Below are 11,053 nucleotides of genomic sequence, written 5' to 3'. Positions count from 1 at the left end.
TACATACAAGAGGAAGTGAGGGGAAAGGGAAAAATAATACAAGGGGGGAAAATGAATGACAGTAGAGGGGGTAGAGAGAGAAGAGGGGAGGGGAGGGGAGGGGAGGGGGGATAGTAGAGGATAGGAAAGGCAGCAGAATACAACAGACACTAGTATGGCAACATGTAAATCAATGGATGTGTAACTGATATGATTCTGCAACCTGTATACGGGGTAAAAATGGGAGTTCATAACCCACTTGAATCAAAGTGTGAAATATGATATATCAAGAACTATGTAATGTTTTGAACAACCAACAATTAAAAAAAAAAAAAAAAGAACAAGTAGGAGCTGGAGTTGTGGCTCAGTAGTAGAGCACTTGCCTAGCATGTGTGAGGCACTGGGTTCGATTCTCAGCACTGCAAATAAATAACTGAATAAAATTTAAAAAAAAAAATAGTCTCTTAAAAAAAAAAAGTAAAAAGAAAAAAAAATCACTACTGAAAAAAAAGTAAGGATTATCTCCTTTCCTGTCCACAAGGTAATGATTGGTAATTCTGATAAGCTATGGATCCCAGAAGTCTAAATTTTAAGTAATTATACCTGACTGGAAGTACACAGGGAAGAAATGTAAATAGTTTAGTAAGTATTAAAACATGGAGTATTACATTCAACTTCAGCTTAAATTAACTCAATACAATAAATGTTTTCTTCAATTAAATGTTAGAAGTATGATCTAGTAGGAAAAAACAAGAGCATTAACATCAGAAGTGGGTTCAAATCAAATACGTTTATTATTAAATACCTTAGTTTACTGGTAACATTTGCCAAGTTGACTTCTGTGAGCCTTGGTCTTTTCATAAAATAAAAGGATAAGTATAATAGGGCCTCTAACAGCAATATTTATATACTAGATAAATAATGTAAATCAAGCATCTGATACAGTAACTTAGAAATCAGTGTACAATCACTATTAGTTTTCTTCCCATCCACCTTCTCCTGAGTGTCAGAACCTCTTCTTCAGTTCATGCCCTTCACTTAGTAATGTGCTATTTAACATTTAAACCCAGTGTGCAGCACCAGCTGACTTCTCTGATCTGAATGAATCCCACCATAGATGGTCCCAAGCTACAAACATGGAGTTACTAAACGCAGCATTGCAAAGATAAGTACAACATTACTCTCTATCCCACTACTATTTTACTTTCTTCACAGAACTTTTACCTTTTAAAAGATTCTTATTTAAGTGGTTAGGTATTTATTATCTATCTCCCTTGACAGGAATGTAAGCACCATGAAGACAGAGCATGATTCATGCCCTACTATATCCTCTGCAAATACAAAGCCCAAGTAATGGGAAAGTTTCCCAAAATTAAGGAACTAAAAGTGTTTCTTAAAAGGAGAAAAAAAAAAAAAAGGACTAATTCAAACAAAACAACCTCAAATTCAGCTGCACCACTCCTTTTGTTCGGAAAGGAAGAAAAAAAATGTGATTAGCAACTACCAAATGCTTAAATTAAAACAGCAGACTAAACCGGGTGTGGTGGCATATGCCTGTAATCCCAGGAACTCAGCTGAGGCAGGAGGAACACAAGTTCAAACTCAGTCTCAGCAATTTAGCAAGGCACTAAGCAACTTTGTTATTAATATTTTTTTAGAGACTCTGTCTCTAAAAACATATATATTAGAAAAAATTTTTAAAGGACTGATATGTGGGTAGGTGGTTAAGTGCCCCTGAGTTCAATCCCTGGTACCAAACCAAAGGGGGAAAAAAAAAAAAAGACTATTTCTGCCATATCACCTAGCATAGTCCATAAAAGTAAGCAAGGCACAAGCACAGCCACATAAAGGACAATATTTACAGATGTCTAGATGGAACATTATGCTCACATAATCCAAGATAGGTATTCTTATCAACCTTGATAAGCAGTTATTTTAGAATTATAGAAAGGGAAACAAATACCACCCTGTATTGCCATCATTTTGTTTTATTAATCCAGCATGTAGAAGCAGTATTCCGTAACTTGAATATACTTTACCTGCATGAATTAACATCCGCAAACATTCTACAGAGTTGTGATACGCTGCTTCATGAATTGGCATCCAGCCCCTGTTATCAGCAACATCAATGCTACGACCCTTTTTGAGCAGTTTCCTTAAGATTTTAACATTGCCTTCCCTGGCAGCAAGTCCAACTGTAGAGCACGTGTCCGAGTAAGCTTCTGTAAAATCCATTCTTTTGACCAATCTACAAAACAAGGTAGAAATACTACGGTCAATAAAACAACACTGCACTCTTAGAGATTAGCAGGTCACAGGAGACCTGTCTAGCACCTTTCACATGACCACAGAGAAATCTACTGTCATGCTAGAGCCTAAATCAGGAGTCTCTCAAATCAGTACTCCTTGAACTGTTAGTATTTAAAATACCAAGGAACTTTTAAGTGTTCTTTTCTTCTTCCTCCAGAAGTATCTGTAGCTTTTTCCAGCAGGCTTCTGCTCCTATTCATATCCCACCAAAATGTACTCTTTGGAGCACTGCTGTTGAGAGCGCTAAATAACTCTACTTATCAAAATGTAAGCTCTATTAGGCAAATAGGACTACTTAATTACCAGCTATGCCCAGCTTCTATACATACTCCTCTATAGGAAACAGCTAAATCTAAAACAGCTTAAAAAATAAAAAGTGAAGGGCATTTATTGAGAAAAACAAAGAAAAGCAGTCCTTTTAGTTTTCCTGCCCTTCTGGTCTTACTCAGGTTTCTCAGTCTCTATGAAATAGTTCCACTAACTAAATACACTGAAAAAACAAAGAACAGCCACAAAAAGCTGAGCTTTCTTTCATAAACTAGCACAGAAAGTTCTTTAAAGCATTATTGCCCTCATCATCATCTCCCTTCAAAGGTCACTTCAAGTTCCCCTGCATTCAGAGTTGAGCACAGCTCAGTTTATGACTTTCTCACAACAATAATTTTTTAGTGATACTAGGAAGCAGGTTGGGCTTAAATTCAGGATTCTCAGAGAAACAGTTATTTCCTAAAGGGTAGTCCTTCTCAAAAAATCCCATAACATTTTTTCTTTCTTTTTATGTGGGAAAAAAAAAAAAAAAGCTTTAAAGGTACTGAACTATGGCTTTGCACAGGCTAAGCTAAGCAAGCACTCTACCACTGAGTTACATCCCCAACCCTTTTTATTTTATTTTGAGACAGGGTCTAAGTTGCCAGGCTAGCTTCGAGCCTGTGATCCTCCTATCTTAGCCTCCCATGTTGAGGGATTATAGGCCTATGCCACCATATCACTTTATAGTCTCTAATAATCTTAGGAGGTGGTCAAGAAATGCCAACATGTCTAGCCCAACACAGGTGAAAATTTTCAAGAACCATGTTCTACGTAATTTATACAGGAAAAAAAAAGATTTTAGGAACGAGGTTAAAAGAAAGTGCATAACATTTCCTATAGCAAATTTAACTAACCCATGGTCACCTTAAATACAAAGCTGTAACTGCAGAAGTTGATTCTGTAGCAGGCTAAACAGCTAATATTAGCAATGGATTATTCTAATTGTATTAACTGATCCATTACTGGAATAAGTGAAGACATTTATTACTGAACATCTAATTATACAACTACCAGTTATATATCAAGCACCAACTAGATGATCAGCCCTGAGAAGTATATAAAGATGACAGTGACATAATTTCTATCTCAAGTTGTTTACAACCTAGTAGAAATGATAAATATATATGATTCAAGATAGAATGTGGAGCAGGGCACGGTGGCACACACCTGTAATTCCAGCAGCTCGGGAGGCTAAGGCAGGAGGATCTTAAGTTCAAAGCCAGTCTCAGCAATTTAGCAAGACCCTAAACAACTTAGTGAGACCCTGTCTCAAAATAAATAAATAAATAAAAAGGACTTGGGATGTGGTTCAGTGGTTAAGCTCCCATAGGATCAATCCTTGGTACCAAAATAAGTGGAAAGGACAGCCAGGCATGGTGGTAAATGTGTACCTTTAATCCCAATGACTCAGGAACTGAGGTAGAAGGATCAAAAGTTTGAGGTCAACTTCAGCAACTTAGTGAGGCCATAAGTAATTGTCTTAAAATTTTAAATAAATTTTTAAAAAGAATTGTTTTTAAAAAAGAAAGAAGAGAAATGGAAAGTACCATAAGAGAAATACAGATAAAGAGCCACAGAAATCAAAAAAGAATCTGCTTCAGCTCAGTAGCAACAGGAGTTGTGACTTAAAGGATATGAAGGATTTGAAAATGAAGACAATGGACAAAAGAATACTCCTAGGCAGAAGGAAAGGTAAAACCAAAAAATGTGGACATGAATAAGCAAGGGTAAGTAACGGACAGTGAATAAGGAAATGATTCATTCACTGTGGAAGGATTAAATTAAAAAAGAACAATAGGAAAATGAGATTACTAAAGTAGCTTAAATCCCATTAAGCCTCAAGTTCTCAATTCTATGAATGTTTCAACAAAATTAACACAGGTGCATAAAAATAAGTGGGAAATCATAATCTAGATATATATATGAATAAATAAAATAATAATTTTCATTGTTATCATAATTATATTGTTATATCATTCTATATATATTATTATATTATATATTATATTATGTAATTATATATATCTTAAGTGGTTTATTGTTTTGTTTTCTCTTTGGTACCAGGGATTGAACCCAGGGGTGCTTAACCACTGAGTCACATCCCAGCCCTTTTTTTAATTTTCTATATTGTTTTTTTTTAATATTTATTTTTAGTTTTAGGTGGATACAATATCTTTATTTTATGTGGTGTTGAGGATTGAACCCACACCTCACACGTGCTAGGTGAGCACTCTACCACGTGAGCCACAACCAAGCCCTATCTTAAGTTTTTATAGGTGTTCCACATCTGGAACCATGGGACAAAATGGGTTATTAAAGCTAACTGTGGAGGATCTTGAGACAAGGTATATTTTTAAACTATGATAATAACATCTAGCCAAGACAATTACAATAAATTTTTACAAAAAAAAAAAAGAACAAATTACACACTTTATGGCGATTTGTAAGAATGTTCATTTAATACAAGAAAACTTTTTTATGTAGAAAACACGCATACATAAAGACACACACAAACAACAATTTAAAAAACACTAAAAACAGATTTGGAGCCAAGTGTGGTGGCACACATCTGTAATCTCAGTGGATCAGCTTGGGAGGCTGAGAGGAGGATTTCAAGTTGAAGGCCAACCTGGAAAATTTAGGAGACCATATTTCAAAATAAAAAGGGCCAGATATTCTCAGTAGTTCAATCCCCAGTATCACAAAAAACAAACAAACAAAAAATTCCAACATTTCAGTAAAAATAAGTATGGTGCCCTTTCCAAATTTTACTGGCTTTTCTTTCAGTTACAAAATAATTTTGTAAAATATATTTTTCAGATAAATAAAAAATAGATGATAATCTTTTAAAAATATATAAAAATGAGATAATTCTTTCAGGTTTGTTTTTTGTTTGTTTGATTGTACCAGAGATTGAACCTAGGGATGCTTAACCACTAAGCCACATCCGCAGCCATTTTTTTATTTTTTATTTTGAGACAGGGTTTCACTAAGTTGCTTAGGGTCTCACTAAATTGCTGAGGCTGGCTTTGAACTTGTGATCCTCCTGCCTCAGCCTCCAGGAATTACAGATGTGAGCCCATGCACATGGCATTCTTTCAGCTACTAAAAGAAAGAAGAGGCCAAAAGACATGTGCTATAACAGCAGGATCATTCCTTTCGACTCCTATACTAACTAGCTAAATGTCAGTAAACTATTTACAAGATATTTCCTCCTTTTTCAAAACCTCCTTATTCAGGGTAACAGTACAGAGTCAAGCAAATGCAATATATAAACCTCAACTGAGGTTGGGAGTGTAGCTAGGTGGTGAAAGGTCCTGGGTCAGATACTCAGCACTGTTCAAAAAATAAAAATAAAAACCTCAACTGGATTCAGAATTTCTGGAGGGAAAAAAAAAGAACCCCTTCCCCAAAAAATATTTTTGAGATAATTAAGGAAAGTTAGATATTATACTGGTATTTAATGCCATTAATTATAAATTTTCTTAGGTGTGATAATGGCATTGTGGGAATCAGGAAAATGAGTCTTTACTTTTAAAAGATGCATTTAGAAGTAGTTAGCAATAAAATGTAAGAACTTACTTCAAATGTTTTAAATTTTTAAAAAGTATATAAGCAGGGTGTGGTGGTGCACACCTATAATCCCAGGAACTTGGGAGGCTGAGGTAGAAGGATCATGAATTCAATGTCAGACTGTTTAACTTAAGAGAAAGCCTGTCTCAAAATAAAAAAATAAAAGAATTGAGGACACAGCTCAGAGGTAGAATGCCCCAAGTACAAGCCCCAGTACCACAAATAAATAAATAAGAATAAACAAAAAAAATTAATTATTGAAACTACATGGAGAGTATTTGGATAGTCACTGCCCTTGTTTCTCTCTCTCTCTCTCTCTCTCTCTCTCTCTCTCTCTCTCTCTCTTTGTTTATTTGTACTTTTTCAAAAAAAAAAAAAAGAGGAGAGTATGGGGAAAAGAACAATTCCAGGCAATATGAAACTACGACTGGAGAAATACGAAGAAAACTTCTTACTCTTTTTCTTTAGTAGCTTCTGCTGACTTCTTAAGAACACAAATAATAGTTTCTGAACCTGGGCGTTTCAGCATTCTTCTCTAATTAAACACTAAAAACTAAAGACCATTAAATAGTTAGAAATCCTCAAGAAGAAAGCAATCATTTGGTAAGGCTTCTATGATAGTTCAAAGTGTTCTTCCTAAAAAAAATATTTTGGAAGCACAACTCTAACAACCAGATTTTAACATTTTTTAGTATCCTTAACCCCTTCAAGAAACTCATGAAAGCTATAAAATTTCTCCCCAGAAAAGTGCATAAACACCCCACATTTTGCTACAGGAAAGACTAAAAAGATAAAGGTTATCTTTCGTGTAAAATTTAAATATGTAAACAACTTGCATGGAAAAAAAAATCATTGCTTTTTCACAGGTGTAAAGCGTCTGTAAATTTTCTGCTTTCATTTAAAAGGCAAAAGGGCAGACTTTTTTTTAAAGATTCATAAAGTCAAATATGGATTACATTTCTGGCTTTAGCGACTCTGGCTGCTGTTATATGGGCAGAAATCAATTTTCAAAGCACGAAAGCATGCCTTTCTATGTGTTGACTCTGGGCAGGTACACGTCCTCCTATCTGGACAAGCCGGACAAACCACCACGCCTGCCCTTTCTCTTCTCCTTCCCTCCGGGACTCAACACAGAGTTCCAACTTCAGAGCCACGGATCTCCGAAAAGAATTGTGGGTATTGTAGTCCTCTGCACAGGCGCATTAGAGGAAGAATATGGAGATTTACAAAGGGTGCAGAAGAATCCATTGTTCAATATACAGAAGACCAATGATTCCTGAGAATGAGTCAGGGAAAAAAATAATGCCACCTAAAACGGAATCGGAAAACGTTCCACGGACTACAAACCCAGTATGCTTTGCACCCTAAGCTGTAACGCAGCCACTGCGCCTGCGCCCCGCGTAGCCGGTTACTTGCCTCTAGTAGGCTGCAGTCCCAGGCGGCGGCCAAGACCGCAGCTGATGAGGGTTGGCGGCCGCGGCCGCGGCCGCTGCCGCCCCTACCACCACCAGGAGCCACCGCAAGATGTGGGTTTTTGGTTATGGGTCCCTGATCTGGAAGGTGGACTTCCCCTATCAGGATAAGCTGGTCGGATACATCACAAACTACAGCAGGCGCTTCTGGCAGGGCAGCACTGACCACCGCGGGGTCCCCGGCAAGGTGAGAAGCCAGTCAGTTCCCACAAAGCCCCCAGACCACCGCTCCCCAACTCCAGGCAGGTCTGTATGGGACCCACACCCAAATGCTTTCCGAGGGCCGAACACGTGGGTCAGGGGTAAAACTGCTGTATCTATGCATCTTCCTTGGCCACCTGCCCCCTACTTCTCTTCCAAACCAGAACACTCCTTTGAAGCCGGTTAAGATGCTGAAACAAAAAGCATGAGCACAAGCACATAAGCTTTCCCTAGCCTGATATGCCTGGCAAGAGGGTTCCATTTCTTGGCAGCCTCTGCCAAAAAAACAAAAACAGTGGCAGGAAAATGAAATTTCATGTCACCATGGAGGTGAAATAGTAAAATCAACTTGCAAATTCAGCTTTTTCGCAATAAGTTTGTTGACATGTCTGCATTTTGCCAGACTTTCACTGGTTTGAGTTTAAACGTGCGTGTAATTTCTAAGTTTTTTTTTTTTAATATCTTTCCAACTCTTTTTATAACACTAACATTACAGAACTGGTTTCCACAACTGTATCAAGTTATTGATCATTTTAGTTGTCAGGTACCCCGAAGTTAAATGAAGTCCCCTGTTTTGTTATATTAGTAACAGGGCCAAAGCAGCATTATTTAAGTTTATTTCGTGATAGTTCCCATAAATAAAAAATAAAATTTCTTTGATTTTTTTTTCAGTCAGTCATAAAAAGACATTCGACTCAGTGTGTTCAGAGAATTAGAAACAGCTTATTTACACAGCATATGGGCTACAAAACTAATCCATGAAGAAAACTAAATCTGTGATAACTGTAACTCCAATAACTTGGACACTTACTTAGTTAGCCTCCTAACTTTTGAAGGAGTATATTTTTGTTTGCTGATGCTACTGTGATTTTGGCAGTGCTGGGAATTGAAGCTTGACTACTGTTTTAAAAAAATTAATATTGACCTAAAAACATGATATCTAACATACTGGAAATCTGACAGAGGAAGTGTTTAAGGTTAATTCCAAAGAAACACTGCAGTGTGGAAAGGGTAAGAAATCAGGATTCTAAAGTAGCTTGTATGACACAGAATTAAAATCAAACAGGGGGGATAGGAAGGGCAGCAGAATAAAATAGACACTAGTATTGCAAAAAATAAAAGGACAGTGGCTTAGTACATTTATAGGCCAAGAGAAACATGACCTAAGTATTTTTAAGAATGTTATACAACAGTATTCAAGACATTAAAAAAAAAATCTAACCTAAATAAATTGTTCTTTGAGTTTCCAGTTTTTATATGAGCACTTAAAATTGCCATTCTGAAAAGAAAGCCTTAGCCAGGGCTTTCATTTTAAGAATAAATTTTAAATATGTATCTATGTGGTGGGAGGCTAAGAAAGGAGAATCCCAAGTTCTAAGTCAGTCTCAACAAAAAGCTAGACGCTAAGCAACTCAGTGAGACCCTGTCTCTAAATAACATACAAAATAGGGCTGGGGATGTAGCTCTGGTCTAGTGTCCCTGAGTTCAGTCCCCAGTAACCCCCCCCAAAAAAAAATGTATCTATGTGGGGTTTTTTGGGTTTTTTTTAGTTGTCGATGGACCTTTATTTAATTGATTAATTTATTAACCTGGTGCCTCACACACGCTAGGAAAGCGCTCTACCACTAAGCTACAACCCCAGTTCTGTATGTGGTTTTAATAGCATATTTTACTACTCTGGTCTCAACCAAAATATGTTTGTTACATAGTACACAGAGATATGTATACTGTGAAACAGACTGATAATAAGAAACTGTCCAGCCCTGCGAGGTGGCACAGGCCTGAAATTCCAGTAGCTAGAGATGTGGCTCAGTGGTCAAGTGCCCCAAGTTCAATCCCTAGTTACCTACTCCCCACCTCCAATAAAAAAAAAAAATGTCTAGTACATGTTTTGGGTTTTTTTTTTTTTTTTGGTAATAGGGACTGAACCCAGGGGTGCTTTACCACTGAGCTGCATCCCCAACCCTTTTATTTATTTACTTAGAGGCAGGGTCTTGCTAAGTTGCCTAGAGCCTCCCTGAATTGCTGGGGCTGGACTTAAACTTGCAGTTCTCCTGCCTCGGCCTCCTAAATCCTTTGGATTACCAGAGTGCCCCAATGCACCTGAAATAACTATATAAACCAGTATCTCTTTGTATTTAAATTTACTGAAATAAGCCAAACACACCTATTTGGGAGGCTGCAGGAGGCCAGCCTGAGCGATTTGGTGAGACCCTGTCTCAAAATAAAAATAAAAGGAATGAGGATGTAGCTTAGTATTAAAAGTGTTCCTGGATTCAATTCCCAGTACTTAGAAAATACTAATAATAAGTACTGAAATATAGAAAGTTAGAGGGGAAAACTGCATTGGATAACAGTTTTACATCTTTTAAAGAATTCATCCTTGTTAATTAAAGTATTTTCCTGGTGTTCTGTTGAAAAATTAGATAGGACTGGGCTTGGTAGTGCACACCTATAATCCCCAAGACTTGGGAGGCTGACACAAGAGGAGCACAAGTTCAAGGCCAGCCTCAGCAATTTAGAGAGACCCTGTTTCAAAAAATAAAAAGGTATGGGGATGTAGCTCAGTGGTAAAGTGCCCCTGAGTTCAAACCCCAGGACAGCCCACCCCAAAAAAACATAATTTGCTTCACATTTTTTATTAAAATGTATTTCTGGCCTTATATAATGTTAACTGTTTGACAGTTATACAAATGGCTAGAGAAATATCCAGCAAATTAGAATGATTTAGATACTATTTAGGACATAAACTTTTTTTTGTTTTGTTTTACAACAACCTACCCTAGTAAGTTAGTCCTCAAAAAAGGCATCATTAATTTATACATATACATAGTGCAAGGTGACATCTTTTGGAAAAATACTGAACATACTTGCTTTGTTAAATTTTACTTTTTAGCTTCATTAAACATTAATTTATTTTTAAGTTTAATTAATAATTTCATTTATATATAATAAAACTGGCAGTTTCTCACCAAAGGATTTTCTTTAAATGGGAAATACTTTTCCCTACAAATAGAATGTATCACAAACTCAAAAAAAAAAAAGCCTAAATTTTAATGGGTGAGACAAACTTGTGCACATTCAACTAAATACCCAACTTTTCTTTTGGATCAGAAACACCACTTATTACCCTAAGAAAACACACTTGATATGTCTCATGATGACCCTCATTTCACATCCTCCATGCCCTTTCTTCAGTTTCATTGCCC

The 11,053-nt window shown here is 36.7% G+C and overlaps 2 protein-coding genes across 6 annotated transcripts in view; one reads left to right on the top strand and one right to left on the bottom strand.

The window, feature by feature from the left end:
• Positions 1-11,053, bottom strand: part of Asb3 (ankyrin repeat and SOCS box containing 3) — a 148,649-nt gene that overhangs the window by 64,788 nt on the left and 72,808 nt on the right. For 4 of the 5 annotated variants that reach the window (XM_048804352.1, XM_048804355.1, XM_048804354.1 and 1 more), the window contains one exon: positions 2,019-2,227. The exons of the other annotated variant lie outside the window; for it this stretch is intronic. In XM_048804352.1, coding sequence (XP_048660309.1) covers positions 2,019-2,227 — 209 coding nt within the window. The remainder of the gene's footprint in view (positions 1-2,018; positions 2,228-11,053) is intronic. 5 annotated transcript variants of the gene reach the window in all.
• Positions 7,547-11,053, top strand: part of Chac2 (ChaC glutathione specific gamma-glutamylcyclotransferase 2) — an 11,614-nt gene continuing 8,107 nt past the window's right edge. The window contains exon 1 of the mRNA XM_015479674.2: positions 7,547-7,830. Coding sequence (XP_015335160.1) covers positions 7,696-7,830 — 135 coding nt within the window. The 5' untranslated portion in view covers positions 7,547-7,695. The remainder of the gene's footprint in view (positions 7,831-11,053) is intronic.

The sequence above is a fragment of the Marmota marmota genome, unplaced genomic scaffold (genome assembly GCF_001458135.2).
Source record: "Marmota marmota marmota unplaced genomic scaffold, marMar, whole genome shotgun sequence".
Taxonomy (NCBI): Eukaryota; Metazoa; Chordata; class Mammalia; order Rodentia; family Sciuridae; genus Marmota; species Marmota marmota.
The sequence above is the reverse complement of the archived record's forward strand: the minus strand, read 5'-3'. Positions and strand labels throughout refer to the sequence as shown.